At 43.0% G+C, this 23468-nt stretch overlaps 2 protein-coding genes across 2 annotated transcripts; both read left to right on the top strand.

Moving 5' to 3' along the window:
- The first annotated feature begins 1220 nt into the window (after positions 1 to 1220).
- hspa1b (heat shock protein family A (Hsp70) member 1B) lies at positions 1221 to 3958 on the top strand. Its single transcript, XM_056589387.1, has 2 exons — positions 1221 to 1416; positions 1864 to 3958. Exon 2 carries the CDS (start codon positions 1886 to 1888, stop codon positions 3806 to 3808), a length of 1923 nt encoding a protein of 640 aa, XP_056445362.1. The 5' UTR covers positions 1221 to 1416; positions 1864 to 1885; the 3' UTR covers positions 3809 to 3958.
- A 116-nt stretch (positions 3959 to 4074) lies between these two features.
- kcnc4 (potassium voltage-gated channel, Shaw-related subfamily, member 4) lies at positions 4075 to 22789 on the top strand. The gene is made up of 4 exons (XM_056589398.1): positions 4075 to 5896; positions 16509 to 17445; positions 19208 to 19405; positions 22186 to 22789. The coding sequence occupies exons 1-4, from the start codon at positions 5279 to 5281 to the stop codon at positions 22251 to 22253; spliced, it is 1821 nt and encodes a 606-aa protein (XP_056445373.1). The 5' UTR covers positions 4075 to 5278; the 3' UTR covers positions 22254 to 22789.
- Positions 22790 to 23468: the final 679 nt, after the last annotated feature.

The following is a 23468-nucleotide window of genomic DNA, read 5'->3' as shown; positions in this document are numbered from 1 at the left end:
TTTGAATTCCTCTTTGTCAAACTAAAATGTATTGTATTGCTGTTGTGTCTGAATAGCACATTTTTAGTATTGGTAAACCTTAAATGGTATAAATGTGCCTTTTGATGAGATTCTAAGGAGTAGATTGCATTTCCACATTACTTTAAACCCCAAGTGGATAACCACTTGGGGTTATCAACATAAACACTGTCTTTCTCTGACTGGTTCTGCATAATATATTAAACATTCCCTAAATGTTAATAGATTTGAGACTATATTGTCATATGATTTAAACTGATTTTTTTCAACAGAGTAAGCTCAAATAAAGTAATTATTCAAATGTAGCCCATGTACCATCACGTATGTAAAATCATGTATTCAATTAGCAATAAAGTCATCATTGTCTTTCAAGAAATCAAAAGAAAACACATTTAAGCACAGTGATTTTGTGTGATTATAACTTATAGTCTTACAATGATTGGAGACAAGCTCAAATCTGAATGAGCCACTTTCTTTTGCTTCATATCAATGTAAGCATGAATTTGGCGTACACGACTACATCATCACTAGTAAACTGCAAAAATGTGTAATGGTAGAAGCAACAGCGTGTAGCCTGGCCACTTTAGAAATACAGCTTATAAAATTCCCTTTTGAGGGCTTCATCCACTCACGCTAATTAGTTTTCCTGAGAATATCTCTGTATCGAAACAGGAAACGGGGCCTATCGAAATAGGAAAGGGGGTGTATCGAAACAGGAAACGTGCTGTATCGAAACAGGAAACGTGCTGTATCGAAACAGGAAACGGTGTATCGAAAAAGGAAACGGGTGTATCGAAATAGGAAACGGGGTGTAATGTAACAGGGCGTAACAGGACCTTCATTCCTTGCAGTATTTGATATCCGTCCAGGTTCTGAGCCGTTTTCCCCCAGAAACTGCTGTAGCATAGTAGGACTGCTGGATCTGACATTACATAAGGTAAAAATAGTGAGCAAGAGAATTAAAAGGTCAAGCAAGTTAAGAGATCTAGTGTAAACGTCCATTATTCTCAATGAAAAGCTGAAGGGTGAACCCCTTCATGAAAGTTGCTGAATGTGCTTTACCTAACATTCTTTGCATACCGGTCATTCAATTTCTAACAGCTAGGCCTATTGGCCGAGTGACAGTAGGCCGGGCTTCAATGCTCACTGGCCTTCTCTAGAATATTCACTGGCCCAGCCCCCACTGCCTCATCTGCTAATATTAACAGTTGACTCACTGAGGCTGGGGAGCTGAGAGCATTCTAGAAACTTGCTTTTGACTATATAAGCAAAGGGTTGGAGTCAGTTTAGGTGTGACTTTTTGGAAGAATCAAGAGGACAGACCAGCTTCAAGCGACATCTACTTTAGAGGACTCGACTGAGATCCTTCAGGCGATTAAAGGAGTTTTCAGATATAGAGTAAGTAAGAGATTGTATGAAAATGTTAGATTACACTGTTGATTTAATATTATTATCATTGTAAATCCCTGGCGAGAGCTCAACAGAATCACAGGACATATGAAGTCAATCATTATTCGATATATTGATTTGAGATTAACATCTTTATGATAGCTGTAATGATAATTTCTCGTATTACGAGATAAATTCAGTATCATGCAAATTCTTTAAATTATTAAGCTATAGTTTTCTCCAGATTACAAGATAGGTTCGTTTAAGATAATTCTCTCATACTAAAAACATCAAATGTTATGTTGTGGCAGTAGTACACTTCCGGAAAGACGATATATACATACTATATAAAAAAATCTCAAACAGCGTAACATTTTATGTTTTTAAGTATAAATAAAATGATGGCTTCATCATCAAAGATTTATATTAACACTGACATATTAATAATTTCCCCAGGTACAAAACCAAAATAACCAAGATGTCTTCAGCGAAGGGAATATCAATAGGCATTGATTTGGGCACCACCTACTCCTGTGTGGGTGTATTCCAGCATGGCAAAGTGGAGATTATCGCAAATGACCAGGGAAACCGGACCACACCGAGCTATGTGGCCTTCAACGATTCAGAGAGGCTCATTGGAGATGCTGCGAAAAACCAGGTGGCCATGAACCCTTCCAACACAATCTTCGATGCCAAGCGCTTAATTGGTAGAAAGTTTGATGACCAAATTGTGCAGGCTGACATGAAGCTGTGGCCTTTCAAGGTCATCAGCGATAACGGAAAGCCCAAAGTCCAAGTGGAGTACAAGGGGGAGACCAAGGATTTCTTCCCAGAAGAGATCTCCTCTATGGTTCTGGTCAAAATGAAGGAGATAGCTGAGGCCTACTTGGGGCAACGGGTGTCTAATGCAGTCATCACCGTCCCAGCTTACTTTAATGACTCCCAGAGGCAAGCTACCAAGGATGCCGGGGTTATTTCAGGCCTGAATGTGCTACGGATCATCAACGAGCCGACAGCAGCGGCCATCGCCTATGGTCTTGACAAAGCCAAAAAAGAAGAGAGAAATGTCCTAATCTTTGACCTGGGTGGAGGTACCTTCGACGTGTCCGTCCTCACCATTGAGGATGGCATCTTCGAGGTAAAGTCCACCGCAGGAGACACGCATCTGGGCGGGGAGGACTTTGACAACCGCATGGTGCAACACTTTGTCGAAGAATTCAAGAGAAAACACAAGAAGGACATCAGCCAAAATAAGAGAGCAGTGAGACGGCTTCGTACTGCATGTGAAAGAGCCAAGAGAACCTTGTCCTCTAGCTCGCAGGCAAGCATCGAAATCGACTCTCTCTTTGAAGGCATTGACTTTTACACCTCCATTACAAGGGCTCGCTTCGAGGAGCTCAACTCTGAGCTCTTCAGGGGAACGCTGGATCCGGTGGAGAAATCCCTGCGTGACGCCAAGCTAGAAAAGGGTCAGATCCAGGAAATTGTCCTTGTCGGCGGCTCCACCAGAATCCCTAAGATCCAGAAGCTCTTGCAGGATTTCTTCAACGGCAGAGAACTGAACAAGAGCATCAACCCGGATGAGGCCGTGGCCTATGGGGCCGCGGTCCAGGCGGCTATCCTCATGGGGGACACTTCGGGAAATGTCCAGGACTTGCTCCTGCTTGACGTGGCTCCCCTGTCCCTGGGCATAGAAACCGCCGGTGGGGTTATGGCCACTCTCATCAAGCGTAACACCACCATCCCCACCAAGCAGACCCAGGTCTTCTCCACGTACTCTGACAACCAGCCGGGGGTTCTGGTCCAGGTGTATGAGGGCGAGAGGGCCATGACTAAAGACAACAACCTCCTCGGGAAGTTTGACCTGACTGGCATCCCCCCTGCACCGAGGGGGGTGCCTCAGGTGGAGGTGACCTTTGACATTGACGCCAACGGCATTCTGAACGTATCTGCGGTGGACAAAAGCACTGGAAAGGAAAACAAGATCACCATCACGAACGATAAGGGCCGCCTGAGCAAAGAGGATATCGAGCGGATGGTGCAGGACGCAGATAAGTACAAGGCAGAGGACGACGTTCAGAGAGAGAAAGTAACAGCCAAGAACGGCCTGGAGTCCTATGCCTACAGCATGAGGAGCAGCGTGGAGGACGAGAACCTGAAAGGGAAGATAAGCGAGGAGGACAGAAAGAAGGTCATCGAAAAGTGCAACCAGACTATCTCCTGGCTAGAGAACAACCAGCTGGCAGAGAAGGAAGAGTACCAGCACCAGCAGAAGGAACTGGAGAAAGTGTGCAACCCTGTCGTTTCAAATCTGTACCAGGGGGGAGCCTCAGCAGGAGGCAGCTGTGGGGGACAGGAGGGAGCCAGTTCAAAGGGCCCCACCATTGAGGAAGTAGACTAGTTGAAGGGCCTTTAAATGAACCACACATGTAGGCCTAATGTTTCAGCAATGGTAGGACTGTTGATGACACTTCTTATTCTTTTCAATGTGTATTTTCTGCTTTGATTATCCTAATAAAACCAACACAAACTAAGATGTTGTTAGTTTCATATTCCACCACACCTTTAAACGTTCCATATGTAGATGGCCGATTAGTTGCATTTTACGTGATGAATTAAATCTGCCGTCGAAATCCCGTAATTACATCATACAGCACCTGGAGACAAATTATAACAAGGTATATTTAAGCCACATCTGTGAAGCTGTCAAACCGAAAGTAACAATTCCACTAGATGGCGGTCTTTAGTTGACAACCAGTTTGCCTCACACTCGGATAGGGATGTTAGGTAGTGTGCCCATGATGTGTATTGAAATGTATTGTAGAATGCCTTCAAATCAATAACTTAGCTTAAAATGAATTGTGTATAAATTAATGAATTAATATGCATCATATAAAAGAATGATGCATACAAATCATGGTACACCTAGACTATATTCCCCATCACGTTTAGTTCACAGTAACAGACAATTATAATTACCCACACCAACGAAATTTTTTTATGAGAGTGGTAATGTTTGTAAAATATCTCTAGATATGCCCAAGCCAAACCCGTATAACACCTGTTTTATATAGCTTCATACATTTCCAGGTTCAATAATTGGTCAATAGCCATATTTAGAATGAGCCTTTCAATAAAACACCAGTAGACGGGTCGGCCACCATAGGGTTAAGCTAGACAGCGGCTGTGTTGCCTGGTGTGAGTCGTTGAGGGAGGATACTTGTTGAGAAGCAACAGATTCTCTGAAGGAGAGAACCCTACATCCCTCGAGTCGACCCTTTGACAATTCCAGAATGCAGTCGGTGTCTGATGAAGCAACGCAATTGACATCATTGGGTCATTTTAAGTAAAAACGTTTAAAATGTTTATTATATTTTTTCGCGTGGATTAAAAGAAACACATTTTGGATAATATTTTGGCGAGAAAAGGTGCACACTGGTAATCTATCTCCCTCTCATCCCTGATGGACTACGGGGTAGGATTCAGTAGTATCCTCCGTTCTTTTTGTTTATCATCTAAGCAGGAGCCTATTAGTCTTTCGTAGTGTTGATGTGTTTTGAAGTAGACAATTTCCTTACATCAAAGCAACACACTGCACTAGAGGACATTACTTATTTTTTGTGCGCCATCGCGCTGGAACCGTTTTACGCGGAGTTTTATTGTAACAGGTGGTTTTTACAGTCGCGCCTTCTTTTCACTCGGGCTAACAAGTCAGTTTAACAAGTATTTTTTTAATAAATGATCCCAAACAGCAAGTACAAGGATTTTGGTCGCCATAAAAGGTGGGTTCACCATTCATTTTATTGCATTTTCCACGCGGAGAGATCTGTCAATAACCAAGGGAAGAAAATCAAAAAGTCCCTCCATCTAAATGATCAGCTCCGTGTGTGTGTCGTCTTACCGAGGACGCAAGTCAGGTAACAAGCCTCCGTCTAAATCATGTCTAAAGGAGGAGATGTCGAGAGGGGTAGACTCAGACAAAATAACAATCAATGTTGGTGGCACGCGACACGAGACCTACAAGAGCACCCTCAGGACCCTGCCGGGAACTCGCCTGGCATGGCTGGCGGACCCGGCAGATAAACCGATGGCTTCAGACACAGACTCGGCGCCGACGAGCACCAGCGAGTTGTTTTTTGACAGGCACCCTGGTATCTTCGCCTATGTGTTGAACTACTATCGGACTGGGAAGCTCCATTGCCCCGCTGATGTATGCGGACCTCTTTTCGAGGAGGAACTGGCGTTTTGGGGAATAGACGAGACCGACGTGGAGCCGTGTTGCTGGATGACTTACCGCCAACACAGGGACGCGGAAGAGGCCCTTGATACCTTTGAGCCCCCTGATCCTGAAGAAACCGACGACGGCAGAGAAATGCCGAGACGTTTTGGCATCGAGGACTGCCCCGACAGGTCGAGGGGCTGCTGCCAAGTTTGGCAACCCAAGATATGGGCCCTATTTGAGGATCCGTACTCATCCAGGGCTGCAAGGGTAAGTTGACTAGTAGAAGCATTGTTTTCTATAAACTCAATTAAAATGTACATTTAAGTATGTCCATTTAACGTTTAACAATTCAGGATACATTTTGCTAGGTCAATTTCAGTTGGCGCCATAAAATAGCGCGCGTAATGCGAGCCGCTTCAACAGCTGATTTTAAAGCAGGACACGATTCATCTCGGTATCATACGTTGTAAAGTAGCTCTACTTTATTTTTATTACTTTTTTACACGCTAGTGTCACCTATGCACATTCGGAAGCAACAAAGGTACAATAAAGACTAATGGATTCACTTCAAAGACAGATGCAGTGGCGGTTCTACATTGAATTACACCGCGGGCGAGACCCCCTCTGAGCCCCCCCCCCCATATGAGTGAAAGAGAAACTTATATTTCCCAATTGCAAGAAATTCGAGGTGTGTGACTTTAGCCAATTAATTCCATTAGAGTATTACTTTACATAGAGTCCCGACGTGTGTCTGGGTTAGAGTCCTAGAATATAATCAGATACCTAGAATAGAATTTGACTAGAAACCGGGTTGGAGTCCCAGAGAAAGGACCAAGTTCCTTTAGGTCGGGTTGGAGTCCCGACTTGGGTACCAAATTCCTTCAGGTCGGGTTGGAGTCCCGACGTGGGTACCAGAGAGACTGTTGATCTGATCTTAAATACATTGCACTTTCTATTTTACTCATTTCTTTGCATATGTTTTCTTTTACTTATCTATTATTTTCTTTGTTGTATGAAAATGTTTATATGTGAGGCACTTTGAGTCTGCCTTGTGCATAAAAAGTGCTACATAAATAAAGTTGCCTTGCCTTGCCTATACCAGGCGCGTGCCGTCCATATGGGCAGGTAAGCAATGTGTGGTAAGCAATTCCTGACAGTGAATTCGTTTTTTAAGGTAAAATTGTATCGGATATTCAACAAATATTAACACATGGTGTAAGGATGACAACCATCTCTAGTTGACTGCATCCAAGCCACACATGCACCTTGAGTGTTTTCATCTGAGAGTATAGTTGAGAACACAAAGCATTCAAAAGTGGTTTGCAGCAAATGGCCGTGCAACAAAGCGGGAGAGCAGGATGCTCATGGAGGTAAGTCTGAAAGCACAGTTAGGCAATTGAAGGACATTAGCAGTTGGCTGGCAAATGGCAGTGAATAGCTTTCATGTGTATCGGTAAAACATAGGTCTCTCTCAATGATCAATAAGCGCCTAATTAGCTCCTAATTGGCTTGTAGTGATGGCAGCTGCAAAAATACAGCAGACATTAGAAAGAGCTAAACGAAATATAATGGCATTGTGGTCATAGTTGATAAGCTGTATTAGACTTAAACGTAGACTTCTTTTATCGTCATTCAATAAGTGCACCCGTGCACATATTAAATGTTGTTACCTTGGCTCACGGTGGAGTGGACAAAGAATATAAAAAGATGGCATGAAGTAAAAAAAGGTTCAAATACTATACTATCTTTAAAGTCCTGAGCCCACCCTCCTCTCATTCACATGTGCAGTATGTGTGCTCAATATGTGCACCCTTAAAGGCTGCAGAGTGCCTTTTCAGAGACTCATGTTACCTTTATGGCCTTTTTATTTTCCAAGAACCTTTAAGTCCATCTCACGTAATGTGATTCTTAAAAGCGGATGTCCATCATTTACACGCCATATCCGCTACAATATCAACAAAGACTGGTGTCTTCCAGTGTAAGGGGAGCTACCACTAAAGGCGGTTTTCCCTAATCCCATAGGTCTGGAAATGCTTTCACATCAGGGAGTGTAACACGTACATGGGCAACGGTATTGTACCACTTTGATTCATTCACAAAGGCTAAAACTAATTGGAGCTCTTGCTATGTAATCAGATATAGCGTACATCTCAGAGTCCTAATACAGCATAAAGTAATACAGACAAATACGTGGATAAGACCGAGCTCAGATTGTAATGCTTGTTTTTGTAAGGTCTGTAGCTGCATTACCGTTGGTGTTGCATTGCAACCAAGAAGATAAAGAAATCCATATGGAAACTCCAAATCCATTATATTTGGCATGTCCGAATGACACCTGTGTCACCACAATGTTCCAACTTTAGAAAACATGCAAAGTAAACGGTTATCTAACACAGAAGTTATTACAAAAAGTCAGCCCTTTTTTAAACGTGTTTATCAGAATAGCCAATATACAGTATGTGCACGCATCCAGAGAAGCAATGATAGTGATAGTACAGGGGCAGTGTAAACAGAAGAACGCTCCACTGTTTACACTGCCACTTTAGAGTGGAGCCAGACATGCCATGCTGGTTAGTGAAAAATAATGTCTTGGATCGCAGCAAGAGATTATATGATTAGGCCAGTGGCCTGCCTCACACACTCCAAAAAGAGGTAACATGCAATAAGGCACAATTTTTTTCAGAAAAAGAATATCATTATGGCCCACTACTGCCAACATTTCTCCATCTGTATTTGTTGGTGACTCATTGTGAAAAAGACTTTGTGAATCTCTCCAGTCTGCTAGCCCTCTCCTCCTTTGCCAGTTTCTATACATAGAAGGTCTTTAGGTCCAGTGCTTGGTTGTCACCTACCGATCCCTCTAGAGACTACGGACTATGGATGGTGTGTGTCTGTGTGCGTGTGTGTGTGTATGTGTGTATGTGTGTGTGTAGGTGTGTTTATGTGAGACAAAGGGGTGGGGAGGGGTTCTAATCCTATGTAATTATGTTTGTTTGTTGTGCCTTAGCCTTCAATGTTTGCGGAGAAGAAAAGGGTGCCTCTTGCTGTGAGAGCAGCAGATGCATTAGAGTGCGGCTTGATTAAATGTACAACTCTCTCCTATCACCCATAATTCACATTCATAACAAGCCTTTCCACTCGAGCAACATAGCTGCTTTAATGGTCTTTTAGGATCTGTATCAGAGCTGGGATCTTGAGAACAAGTCAGTATTTCTGAAAACATAGTAGTGGTTATGTGTCTGACAAGTATTGTAACAGAAACAGTCAGGTACACTCAAATCACACTCCACTGATGTGGAGTGTAGATTGGCTTTCAAGAAAATTCTGTTTTTCTAACCACACTTGATCAAATCTATCGTTTTTGCTAATTTGCTTTAACCAGATAAGCCGTCTATTTTCAGCTGTGTGACTTCAATTGTCTTTGGTATTGAATAATATGAGGATCTTCCGATTTTGTTAACCCCATGGCGATGACAACTGGAACTCCGGCTGTTGGAGAAGCTTCTCTTGGACACACAATCATGCACAAGCAGACACACATACCCACACACACACACAAACACACCGCCGTGGCGTGTATGGAACTAAATACTTTTACTTTAATAGTTCACGGAACCGGTGACTTGTTCCGCTCTGTGTGGGGAACCGCTCTGTCTTTATCAGAAGCAGCTGTAGGGGACGGTCCACAGCTGGGGGAGATGACTGTGGTCGGACAGCTGCTCAGCTGCTGCTGTTTTCCGGCCATGCCTCCCCAGCTGCCTGGCTTGGGTCATGCCATCTTTGCACGCCTTCTCAATAGCTGGTTGGCCCCTGACATGTGTCCCCTCTAGGGAATCTGCTGGAACGGTGGTCGGTATACAGACTGCTTGGGCACCCGCTGACCCTCTGCAGGCATTAAAGCACCTTCCACTGCATCTCTTGTATGTATCCTATAATGTTAGGTTAGTAGGCATGCGCTGGCAGTTAATCATTGATGCCATTTTACTACCTTGCTATCTTTGTTTTTTATTGGAACATTTATTAAAGATGAATGCATTTTAATTTTGATCGCACCAAGGTACATTTTACTTAAATATATAAATATATACACTTAAATATAACGCCCCAGTGTGTGTGGATGTGTGGGTGGAGCGCCATCTATGCAGCAGTTGTGAGTTGATGTTTGCTTCCGAGTGAGCTTCTAGGACACTTATAGTATAACGCCATGGTGAATGCTCAGTGGAGCCATTTGTCCATTCTGAGCTAGTGTAGAAACATGGCGGTGCAACATGGCGGCCTCCATGAAAGCGGACCTGCTCCCGATGTACTGTAGATATAAAGACTACCGGTAGATACAAATTTGAGGGTAACGAAAACAATTTTTTTTTTATTTTCATAGGATTCAAATGTTCGGGCTCAGGCCCACACTGCAAGAAAACATAAAATATATATGAAAAGAATAACGTGCTTGAGATGACATGTTAAAAAAAATATCAACTAAAACCTTAAAAAAGTAACAAATTATAAGCAAGAAAGTACATATTTGCAATTGTTTTTCAATGGGCTCAGGTACTTATACATTATTAGGCTAAATGATATTGTTACAATTCTGTATATTGCAGAATGCATAGTACATTGCACATTTTACATTATCTTCTCTTGCATGACCTGCTGCAATATTTAAAACAGACCCCAAAGGGGGAGTATGTGCAGGAGATGATCTTGAAGCCTTCTCCCACATGTTTGCATGGTGGCATATTGTCTGAAAGTTTGTTGAGTTGCTTAGTGTGACTTAGCAGTGACGCATCATATATACGGGAACATTTGGAGACCACCCTGAATGTGAGGCGATTATAAATGACCATTTCCCGGGAAAAGTTATTCTGTGAACTGTTTCAGTATTGTGACAATACAGTGGCGGTGTTTGATGGTTCCATAACTAAACAGAAAACCTGATGTAACACTTCGAAACAAGCACACAGACGGTTCAGGGTCCCCGAGGTAACACTTTTCAGATCCAGCCAGGTCATTCAGATCAGTGCCATAGTATTATTTTTATCAGGCATCGGGTTCAAGATTTCAGAAGCCAAGTATAAATCTTAATAGCACTTTACAAAGTAAAAAGTATAATTTAGTTTTGGTTGGCTACCCCCTTTCTCTCAGCGGTGCCTTTGGAGAGGATAGTGTGCAGATACGCCAGTTTGTTTAGGTCTGGTGTAAATCGTTTGCCATGTAGATAGACAAAATACCGCTGGGACCCAATCACACACACACAGACACACACAAAGACAGCACAGTTGAGGTTTGGGGATCCTCCTTTTTATCGGGCTGCGCAGGCGTTTCCTACACTAGCGTTTACAGAATGTGCGCATGTCATCCGAACCTTCAGTCAACGTTCATTGTGCACACAGAAGTGTGATAAGTGGCACTAAATCTTCAAGATGTATTGCTTTGGTAGGGTGAAATAACAGTCGCATCGCATATGCAGGGATTATGGAACAGAATCATATTGAGTTCTTTGGATGAAGATTAAATATTCATTTCGCAAATCAAATGGTATTTATAGCCCTTTTAACGACTGTAGAATAGCATGTGGTCTTTGTGGGTAATATATTCATATGTCAACCTGCATAAAAAATGCGGACATACGTACATTCAGTCAGAAATGGGCCTTCCTTAGTTAAATTCTAAAGATGTTGAATTTGAATATGGTTATGAATCTGTCCATCTCTCTCAAGCCATCTATAAATCTATAAATTATCGATCAATGTTTTTTTCTTTCTTTACTGCCATAGCAGGTGACTCAGCCTTGTCTTGAGCCATGTGCTGTACCATGTAGATCTGTTCGGGGGAAATCCTCATTAGAGACACATCATGAGTCCAGACAAAGTGTCACTTGATGTACATGCTTTTTCAGGCATTTTCTGATCAACCGGTACATTGCTTGAAAAAAGACCTGCATCTCGTGTTCCTTGTTAGCGTGATTATTCTGCAACCTGTTGCCACAAGGCAGCGCACAGGAGGACAGGAAGGAAAGGATGTAAAGGGGGGAAAGCAGAACTGCCGGTGATGAGCGCGTCTCTTCTGATGGAGCGTGTCAGGCAGGGGCCTGTTGTGATGAGCTGTCCTACAGGGTTAGCACTAAGTGCCGGTGCCGCTAGACACGTGTGGTGTTCATATGATTCACTCCTCAAAATACTTGTTTGTCTGCCTGGACCGCCCTCATTATCTGGCCCCAGCTGCATGTCCGTCTTCGTTGTCTGAGGAGCTCCAGGCTAGGAAATTGCGGATCAGTTGAACATAATGAAAATGTGTGTGTTTCTGTGTGTGTTTTGTGTGTTTGTGTGCGTGTGTGTGGGAGGGGGGGGACTGTGTACGTGTGTGTGTGTGCGTGCGTGCGTGAGTGCGTGCGTGCGTGAGTGCGTGCGTGCGTGCGTGCGTGTGTGTGTGTGTGTGTGTGTGTGTGTGTGCGTGTATGCGTGTGTGCAGACGTTTTTGTACGTTTTGGTTCATGTGTGTCTATGCCTTTGCATCATGCTTGTGTCTGATAGATGCAGCCTAAAAATACCTTGGAATATAAAAAAATACTACTAGTATTTGTATTGGTATCAATATAAATTAATACAATCTACATTTAAAACCTATCGAAGCCTGCATGGAAATTAGACTTTTAGTTTATTTGTCTAGAAATGTCCTTTCATTTAAAGGGCAGGAATGGGTGTTGTAACTGCATATTCACGGTAGTGATTTGCATGCATCCTAGATATATCTTCAAACATCTAAATTCTTAACCTTTTCTTTTTTATTTTCAGAATAGAATGCAATTTGGATTTGAAAAACATATCTGCATCGCGCATTTATTATCCGCAGTTATAACCTACCGATGCACACGGTAAATGTTGTAAATTCGTCACAGCCTGTGCCAATTTTCCACTGTTTGGCACATGTGGCTACTCTGTATCTCGGCTGCATAGTCGAACTTAATTAGCCTACACGCAGAGCAACAGTTCCCACGTGGGCACACAGTGGGTTCTGTGATGCTCAGGGCAACCGTAGCCATGGAACGCGCGGGGGGGGGGGACGGACTCTTGTAAGGATGGGGCCAGGGGGCAGAAGTCTCGTACTCTGGTCTTCATAGGCCCACTGGGTACAGGAGCTCTTAATATAATGGGCATAAGCAATCTATGCTGTACTGGAAACACCCCGCATGGAGCCACAGACAAATTGTAATGGTTGAGGGTAGGGCTGTATATTATTATCAAGAATATACAACATCCTTATCAATACCATCTCGAAATGTGTCTCTCGTTATATGCCAGGTTATAGGTTATCTGGCATTTACCGGCCATTTGCCGACTAGAATTTAAATTGTCCTGTTATTAAACATCTGGACCTGGAGTACTTTGGATTAAAGCGAAGCCCAAACGCAGTCATATCACTGAGTGGCAAATCCTTTTTATTGATCTCCATTCTCTTCCACTCGATGGCAGGAGGCAGAGTGCTCCAATTCAGATGGAGTCTACTTGCGCTCTGTTTATAGAGTAACTTGCAGCCATTGCTCCCCTCGTCTCCTGAAAGCAAGCGTGCATATGTTGAAATAATAAAAGGTTGGCACGCCCAATCTGTTTGCAGGGAGTGGAAACGGAACGCCACACACACACACACACACGCACTGGCCTGCTATCGCACATCGGTGCAACTCATAGGAAATACAGATTAAAACACTGTCATTCTTAGAGCACTGGTACTAATAAAATGGGCTATAGTGCCGTTTTTTGGGATGCATGTTGCTTGTGTCTCCTGTTGTGTCGGAGAACAAAGGCAGAATTAATGACCTCTGGCATACGTTGAATTCGATTTGTTGACTTTGGATCCTCAATTAAATTCTAGATCCAATTCTCCGTCTTCAGCTTCCCCAGATTTTGCCCTACCTTTATGGCTTTATGGCTTGATGGTCGATATGTGTGCAATGCTATATAAACAATTATGAAAGGGAACTACAGTATAAAGTGATGGTCGTATTTCTTTCTTTCTCCATAACCCTAAAAAGCAGGTAAGGTGAGCGGGAATGGGTAAGGTCAAATTATGTCTCAAACTATATCAGCATACATGCAGTATAGGTAGAAAAAACATGAAATAGGCTGCGAGTCAGGGGTCAGAGCATAGCAGAACAGAGTAGAGTGTAGCAGCCCATGGTACATTGGAAACAGACTTCATAAGATGCACTCCTGCTTATTATACAAGATGGGGTTTTTGTTCCGATTGAACCGTAAAGTCTAATGTGTCAGGAAGAGATTACAACGGTTTTAATAATAATTTAACCCAACCTAGTTAAGTGCAGATACCTTCACTCAGCCAGTATATATAATCTTGCCTGACAATGGATGTTTCAATTATCATTTCACCCTGAGTATAGTTGTGGTTTTGTCTAGGTGAGAAACACTTAATATCATACGACTTACTAAAATCCATACTTTAATAGAGGCAGCCCTTTATTAAATCCCCATTGAATGAATGAATTAACTCCATTGAATGAATAATCAGTGGTGAAAGCAGATGACATCCCAAGATATGAATGCAGGAGGGACCCGGGTTATCAGCATAGCATTTAATGGCTAGGCAGAATAAAGAATTAAATCACTTGTCATTGCACAGTGTATACATCTCACTCGCTCCCATTGTGGGGAGGATTAGCTGTCCCACAATGCGTCCGGTGTAATGGGCATTGAAGTCATGCATGCGTGCTTTATTAGCTTTTCATACAATACCGTAGACCCAAACACTATAGGACTGATTGATTTGTGTGCGGCAGGACGGAGGAGACTGGAAGCTAAGTGCACCCATGGCACAGGTACATATTTAACCAGCTGGAAGAGGATGGGGCACGGCGCGGCACTACAATCCGGCCAGACTATTGTGATCATTAGTGACAGACTGCGTTTTAGTTTGCACAGAATGAATGACAACACAAACACAGACTGCGGTGGCTTTTGTGTTGGATTCACAAGCAACTTGCCTACAAGGCACGGCAACACCTGCCGTCAGATGGAAGAATTGATTCACTAATGTTACGAGGTAGAAAACGCAGACTCTCATAAAGACAAGGGAGGGTTTCCATTGTGTCCAATGATTTGGATTGTTTCCTAAGAGATGGAATGAACCATTGTTTCTGTAATGTGACGTGTGAAACAGGACATTTTGTGATGGGACGTTTAAAAAAATAATAATTGTGACGTAATTTATATTTATTTCAATGTACAAAATCAAATTCAGGCGATACATCCATAATTAAATTTCAATTATTGTCATCTCTTTTCTGACAAAGAGGCTATTATATTTACTTGTTTTGGTCTTTCATTTGAAATGCATCTTTTTTTAGGCAAGGCAAGGCAAGGCAACTTTATTTATATAGCACTTTTCATACACAAGGCAGACTCAAAGTGCTTCACATATAAACATTGTTATACATTAAAATAAAATGATAGATAAGTAAAAGAAAACATATGCAAAGAAATTAGTAAAATAGAAAAAGGCTTTTTAGTAAGTAAAATTGAAAGTGCAATGTATTTAAGAAAGTGAGAAAATTAAATTGAAAATAAAGGGAAAGTTAAAAAGGCATTTTAGTAAAATAAAGCTAAAGTATTTAAGATTTAGCAGAAAGCTAAAGCAAACATAAAAGTCTCAATCTTGTTTTGAAGGTGCTCAGAGTTGGGGCAAGTCTTAAATCCTCAGGGAGTTTATTCCAGCTATTTGTTGCATAGTAACTAATCCTGCTTTCCCATGTTTTGTGTTACTCGGGGGATAATTAACAGATTGGTCTCAGAAGATCTTAGTGTTCTAGAAGGCTTATGTAGTGGAAGCATATCAGTTAAATATTTTGGGCCTAAACCATGTAGGGATTTATAGGTTAGCAACATGATTTTAAAATCAATTCTCTGACCTACAGGAAGCCAATGTAACGATTTAAGAATTGGGTGTAATATGTTCAAATTTTTTGGTCTTTGTTAATACTCTAGCAGCAGCATTCTGAACAAGCTGAAGCTTCCTTAGAGTTTGTTTTGGGAGATCTGTAAGGAGACCATTGCAGTAATCAAGCTTACTAGTGATAAAGGCATGTACAAGTTTTTGTAAGTCTTCTGTGGACATGAGCCCTCTAAGTCTTGCTACATTTTTAAGGTGATAATATGCAGATTTTGTAACTGATTTGATGTGACTTTCGAAATGTAAATCAGAATCCATGATAACCCCTAGGTTTCTGGCTTTGATTGAGGTTTTCAGGGGACAGAGAGTGAAGGTGTTGGGTTACTTTAAGCCTTTCCGTTTTAGCACCAAATACAATTATCTCTGTTTTATCCTCATTTAGCTGAAGGAAATTTCGGCACATCCAGTCTTTCACTTGCTCAATGCACTGGCACAGCAGATCTATGGGCCGATAGTCATTTGGTGATAGCGATACATAGATTTGCGTGTCATCAGCATAGCAATGATGGTCAATATTGTTATTATGCATGATTTGCCCTAGTGGGAGCACGTTTACCACTTAAACCAAACATATGTCAGTGCCCACAGCTGTATCCATGTAGCCAGCTCTCTGCTGTCAGTGAGTGGCAGGTTAGACGATGGCTGGACTTAATGGAATCCCATTAGTCTCTCAGCGTGACTCTGTGAGTGTGTGCATAGCTGTAATTGATTTGAAACGGGGGCTATTTTCTCAAGGAATCTTGTTGAGCTTTCTCACAGACATAATCGCTGATCTTGAAATCACAGCTTTTGTTCTACAGCTTTTGGCCAATCAGAAGGGACGATTGTTCTCCTGACAGCTAAAACACCATACAACAGCTGCGCCTGGCTATGCATGGTAAATCTGCGCCCATTAACTTGTCCTTCCTCTTTCTTTCAGGGAGTCGCGTTTGCCTCCCTGTTTTTCATCCTGGTGTCAATCACCACCTTCTGCCTGGAGACCCACCAAGCCTTCAATGACATACACACCTGGACAGAGCTGGTGGTCGTGGGGAACGTCACAAGGGAGGAGGAGAAGTGGGACACGGTGACCAAGCCCATACTGACCGTGGTGGAGGGCATCTGCGTGGTGTGGTTCACCTTCGAGTTCCTGGTGCGAATCATCTACTGCCCGGACAAGGTGTTGTTCATCAAGAACCTGCTGAACATCATCGACTTTGTGGCCATCCTGCCCTTCTACCTGGAGATGAGCCTGAAGGGCCTGTCCTCCAAACCGGCCACCAAAGTGTTGGGCTTCCTGCGCGTGGTGCGCTTCGTCCGCATCCTGCGCATCTTCAAGCTGACGCGTCACTTTGTGGGGCTGCGCGTGCTTGGCCACACGCTGAGGGCCAGCGTCAACGAGTTCCTGCTGCTCATCATCTTCCTGGCGCTGGGCGTGCTCATCTTCGCCACCATGATCTACTACGCCGAGCGCATCGGCGCCAGCCCCGACGACCCCACGGGCCACAACCACACGCACTTCAAGAACATCCCCATCAGCTTCTGGTGGGCGGTGGTCACCATGACCACGCTGGGCTACGGCGACATGTACCCCAAGACCTGGCTGGGTATGATCGTGGGGGCGCTGTGCGCGCTGGCCGGAGTCCTGACCATCGCCATGCCCGTGCCGGTCATCGTCAACAACTTTGGGATGTATTACTCGCTGGCCATGGCCAAGCAGAAGCTGCCCAAGAAGAAGAAGAAGCACAACCCCAACCCGGAGGCCCCCACGGACTCTGCGTCCCTGGGGAAGTCGGAGAGCATCTCCCACAGAGACAGCACCCAGAGCGACACCTGTCCCCTGGCCAAGGACGAGACGGTCGCCAGGAATCGCTCAGGTTAGAGCATGAGCACGACACTCTTGTTCCCAAGCCGACGTTGACGTTATGATTTAAGTTACTGACTTACTTAAAACTTATTAGGATTTTGTGGGGGTCTGTCACATACTGCTAGCTTGTCTCCAAGAGTATTTACTTGATGAGGTTAATCTTAAATGAGCTTCATATGTTTTATTGATTTATTGGTTGGTATGTCCTGATGCTTATTTCCTAGAAACCAAAATGAACAATCTGTTCTTCAGTAATCACTGCGTTAATTACCCATAAATAAGAAAAAGGTTAATTCATCTAAGGTAAAAGTCAACATCAGTTGAATGTCTCTGCTATCCAGTTATATGGTCCCAACAGAATATCTCTAATATATTCAAGCACATCGTCTGAATACAGTGTGTCTGGCGCCTTTACCCCTTTCTCACGTACACCTGTATCACCCGTGCACCAACCAGCCAGCACTGATGTTAATCAAATACAATCAACTCAAAAGGGATGGGAGGGTGAACCTTTATTTCTAATTTAAACCAGGGGTGGGAATCTCTTGGCACCTCACGATTCGATTCGATTCTGATTATGAGTTCAACGATTCGATTCTAAAACGATTATCGATGCATCTTGATGCATCGATAAACATCTGAGTTTGCTACTCAGAGTTTGATAATCACTTCCTACTTTTGTGATGATCATTAAAGACATCAACAGATTAATTAACTTATCTAATATTTTATTAGAGAAAAAGCTTTTGTCACAAATATGACTTTCTATGAACAATCAATGCATCTTGCATTACAACACAATATGGAAGTATGCAAAAAATATGTTTCAGTTTTCTTTTCTTTCTAATCTTTTCTATGTCATTAAAGAAAAAGCTGCTCTTGAATTAGAAGGAGTTCTTGTGTCTGGCTGTGAGTTTGCGTGCATGCTATGCAGAGGCTGAATCGCAATCGTGTCAAGACAAATCTGATTGGCCAATACACACTGAAGATAAATTAAATCATTTTAAAATTATTCCTCACTAGCGAACAAAATGTTGCAGCAGGCGAACAAATTCAAATTATAATTATTTTTTATATATTTTTAATTCCGATTATTAATTTATCTGCATCGATTCGAGACGAAATCGTACTAGAGAGAATCGCGATGCATCAAAGAATACAATTTTTTCCCACCCCTAATTTAATCATAACAAACTATGCCATGGTGTGTGTGTGTGCCTGTGTGTTAGTGGGAAGGTTAATTGATATGACGATGTTTATAATTGATGCAATCAATCCCTAGTTTTTTAATGACGGGGTAAGGTATTGCCACAACGGCTTTGACAAATTATACCACCAGGTGTGAGTGTGATTAGCCGTTACAATCCGCCTTGAAGTTCTGCCTCTTCTGATATCACAAGTGGGCGTGTCCACCCAGATGTATGACAGATAGATGAGCAACATTTGCTACAGTCCACTGGATAGACTGGTAGACCCATCTATCCAGCACACATCTAGGCAGACACGCCCACTCGTGACGTCAGAAGAGGTAGATTTTCAAAACGGCTTGTAACGGCTAATCACACTCACACCTGGTGGTATAATATGTCACCTTTCAAATCCCCTTCCAGGCACTCCAGTATGTGGATATCGATGTTACTTTGGATGTCATCCCAGCAATACACATTCCTTCAGTTATGTAATCTACCCTTTTCCTGCGGAGCCGCCGAGGGCTGCTTGCTAAAAGCTTTGACATTTACACCGGCGGGTGTGTGTGTTGTCGATCCGGCCAGACTCCAAGCAGAACGGGGACGCCAACGTGGCGCTGTCGGAGGAGGAGGGCTGCAGCCTGACCCAGCCGCTGTCCCCCAGCGAGAGGTGGTCCCTGCGCTGCTCCCGCCCACGTGACAAGCCCGGCAAGAAGGAGGCGTCCTGCTTCCTGCTCACCTCCGGGGACTTCTCCTGCCCAGGAGAGCCCACCATACGGACTGGTGAGTCACACGCACACCCTTTGAATGTATAACCGCACCACTGCACGCACGCTCACGGCACGGTGCTTGAATAGGCGGAGCTGGGATGGGGTCGTGCTGAGTGAGCGAGTGCACCGGTGGTTCGGTGCTCTGCTGGTGTACCGTCTGTGCTCTGGTAATGTGTACCATCGTATCGGTGCTCTGCTGGTGAACCATCGGGGCTCTGGTAGTTTACCATCGGGGCTCTGGTAGTTTACCATTGGGGCTCTGGTAGTGTACCATACCATCGGGGCTCTGGTAGTTTACCATCGGGGCTCTGGTAGTGTACCATCGGGGCTCTGGTAGTTTACCATCGGGGCTCTGGTAGTGTACCATCGGGGCTCTGGTAGTTTACCATCGGGGCTCTGGTAGTTTACCATCGGGGCTCTGGTAGTGTACCATCGGGGCTCTGGTAGTGTAAGAAAAATATTTGCTGAGGCCTTTTTGTTAGCTTCATAATATTTAAAAGTGCAGTGTGTAGAAATTAGCAGCATCTAGCGGTGATTGCAATCAAGTTAATAACCCCTGACTCCTCCCCTTTCCAACGACTACGGAGCCAGTAAGTACTACCAAAATTATGTCATCTTCAAATCAAGTAGCCAAGGGTCAAGTGATTAGGTTCCTTGATAGATTATAAATTGTATTTACTAGTTTCGTCTTTCAATGCAAAAACTATAGGGCATAGCGTACAAGTAAGATAGCGTTTATGACTTTAAAGGGGAAAAATCAAATTTCTTCCCTTTGTTGAAAGGGCTAATATGTCGTATTCGACGGTAAACATAGTAATCAATGCTATTTTGTGACTGTCATTAACATAAGACCATAATATAGAGAAAACTGTTCTCTGCCAACCAAGCTGTGAATGTTCCACTCTGCTCTGAGAACAGCAGGCGTGCTGTGCGCGTTGTGTGCGCAGTGTTTGTGGATGTGTTGAGCTCCGTCTTGTCAGCGGTGGATGTTGACGGCCGACATGGCAAATTGAATATAATGCCAGAGAATCCATCCACACACAAACAAAGCCTAGCGGGTTAAATTTTTTCTTGCATTTATTCTTCCCTCCATTAAAAAATGATTTAGTATTACAACTTCTCCCTCAAAAGCCATCACACTAGGACTGCGGTTAAGTGTGTTGTAAACGCTGCATCTTAATGGTATGCCTTCACACGAAGACACACAACACTCCGCCAGCAGGTAGGTGTGGTGAGAAGGTGGCTGTGTTCTGATTGGACGGCTGGTGATGGGTGGTGTTGGTAAAAGGCTGGGAGCCATGTTATTCAACTACGGCTATTGATGCCATGAAGGGCTAAACCTGACAGAGAACAGCACTTGCAATGGAAAAACTCAACAGAGAATATAAGAGCAAAGACTATAATTACATTTATGTATTTAAGACAATGATCTCTGTATATAGTATAAATTAAGCTCCCTTGTGTATGGGTGCATCTGTATTTGCAAAAAATATAAAAGCATCAAACTTTCTGTAATGCATCTGCATCCATCTGTCTTTCATTATTGGGTAAACCATGCAGAACCCTGTAGGCCTACAGTCTTTACAGCTGTTTTAAAACTGGACAGATTCAAAGGGATTATGACTGCCTGCCAGAACCTGGGCCCGTAGGGGATGTGTCTAATTCTTGGATTGCACAGGATGTAGGTTATGGCTGATACGCTAGCCGCGCACTTTGGCAGGAAATAGGGAATAAGACAGATGTATGCAGGCAGCTCTGAAAATACTTAAATGGTTATCAGTTACAGGAAATGGTTGCCTGACAGCAGAGTAGCTGTGGAAGCCGCAAAGGGAGTTGAAACAGTAGAGCTTTCATACATTAGGTAAGGCAGCCAGTTACCGCCGTTAGCAACCACCAACACAAACAACCCCACCCCGACAGTAACGCCCCTGCTTTGAACAGTGTGTTCAGTGTGTTGATGTGTACAACACAACAGATGATTTAGAGTGCATAATGACCAACAACTAAGGAGATGCCCATTGACTGATCAACAGGGCTAAGATGGATGAGCATAGGAGGGTTTCCATGATCCCATATGCGAGGATGTATTAATATGCATTACACTTGTCTATTTATTTAGTTAATCTGCATTTTCTTTACTAGTTGGTTTATAAATATATACCCATTCTCTTTGCTTCTTTTTAATCTTGCCGGCATCATGTTTTTGAGGGTGAACCATGCACAGGTGTGAGTGATCAGACCTCAATGGACTGTGCCAAGTGGAGCTGGATGGGGAGGGGGGTCCAGAAGGGCTCCGGTTTAGTTTGGATGCTTCTGAATGTTTGTTTGGCCATTTATTTAATGCAAATGTATAATTAAATGAAAAAGCAATGACGTAATTAAAGGATCAATTTATTTTACTGATTCCCCCCTTAATGATGGCAGGGGGTAATGCATGCATTTGTATTCCGTTAAATCCTGCCCTTTCGGGGCATATTCATTGAACATTGTTTTGTTTTTGTTGATCCCTCCACACATATACCAGCTGCTTGCTACCACCCCAACAGTCTTACATCATCCCCTACTGCATCATATAACAATCGCCTCCAATAGATAACCATTAGCGTCATGCTCGATCAAAATCCAAACCACTTTTGTCTCGGCCCATGTAGATCTGATCTGCGTTCGTCCAATATGCTTGCTCCTGTTCGAGACCGACCTATCTTAGCAGCGATGAGATTTTGGTGTTTGTCATCTTTTCTGTCGTATCGCTGAGTTGTATTTTCTGTGCCGTGTGTTTCCCTCCACATCAAGAGAGCTGTAAAGACATCCTGGCTGCAACGGGAATCTATGCCCAGCCCGAGGTCACGACTCTCACCTGATCCGGATCAAGAAAGGACAACAGCGATCTGTTGATGAACCAAGGACCCTTCGGGAAATCAATGAATGAACTGTGTGTGTGTGACGGGATTTTGTGCTTTCTTCTTTCCCGTGAACTACCAAGACATAAAATCACATGGTAGAGGAACATGTGCTTAATGGACACGCCATCACTATTTCACTCATATCACTCATTTCTATGTTTTAACATTTATTAAATGAAAGCATGTTTTGCATGTCTAACATTGTACAATACATTACAAACCATTTAAGTTCATATGTGCATCGTTTATGGATGTGTCGAAACTGGTCCAGAGCAATGTTAGTCTGTTATTAGCGGTTATAGGTTTCTATCCAGTGTGTTTTTGATTGGGATCACGTTGCCTTCATACATCCACAAACTAAGCATTAGTTTACAAAATAGCGTGCCGTTACGAATACAACAAGTTTGATTTTGAACTTTTCTTCAAGCTAGCTAGCTCCATAAATGTGTTATACGGTGTCAAAAATAGAATATATATATATATATATATATATATAAATAGATATATATATATTTATTATATATAAATAGATACGCTTATAGATTTGAGATCGAACACAAGCATCCATAGTACTGTGATCTCAAAGTCAAGCCTGAGATTGGTGTTCAAAGTTAAGCAGCTCAAAGGTCATAATTAACACAACAGGCCATGCACGCGGGTGTGTGTGGGTTTGTCTCCTGCCATTGCCACCCTTCACACCTCGACACAGACCACCGCGACCAAGTTCAGACATTTGTCAGGAGAACGCCATCTGCACGGATGTGCTCAGGAAATACCTGTGTCAAAGTAGTCTTGTAAAAGAAAAACAGTTTCAATAAGAAATATATGGGAACATCTATGGAATGCTGTTGTCAGTCTGTTATATAAAGTGTGTCTACCATTGACGCGTCAGTGCTGGTTGAGAGAAGGACCAAATGTACAATAGACTCTATGGAATAGCATTGTATAATTTCATGAAACATCAATAGTGCAGTATGGGAGATTCTGTGACCGGTCCATCCGGTTCAGACGTGCCTAATGTGGAGAAAAGCAGCTTAAATGTGTGCAGTAGCCTAATGTAATTTGATTTGTTCCCTGACACTTTCACATGTGTTAGATCAGTGTAAACCATTTCACATGGAGTCCAAGGAGTACTGGTGACGTATATTTATCATGGTCTACCATAGTTGCCTT

Source organism: Gadus chalcogrammus, chromosome 1 (assembly GCF_026213295.1).
Source record: "Gadus chalcogrammus isolate NIFS_2021 chromosome 1, NIFS_Gcha_1.0, whole genome shotgun sequence".
Lineage (NCBI taxonomy): Eukaryota > Metazoa > Chordata > Actinopteri > Gadiformes > Gadidae > Gadus > Gadus chalcogrammus.
The sequence above is the reverse complement of the archived record's forward strand: the minus strand, read 5'-3'. Positions and strand labels throughout refer to the sequence as shown.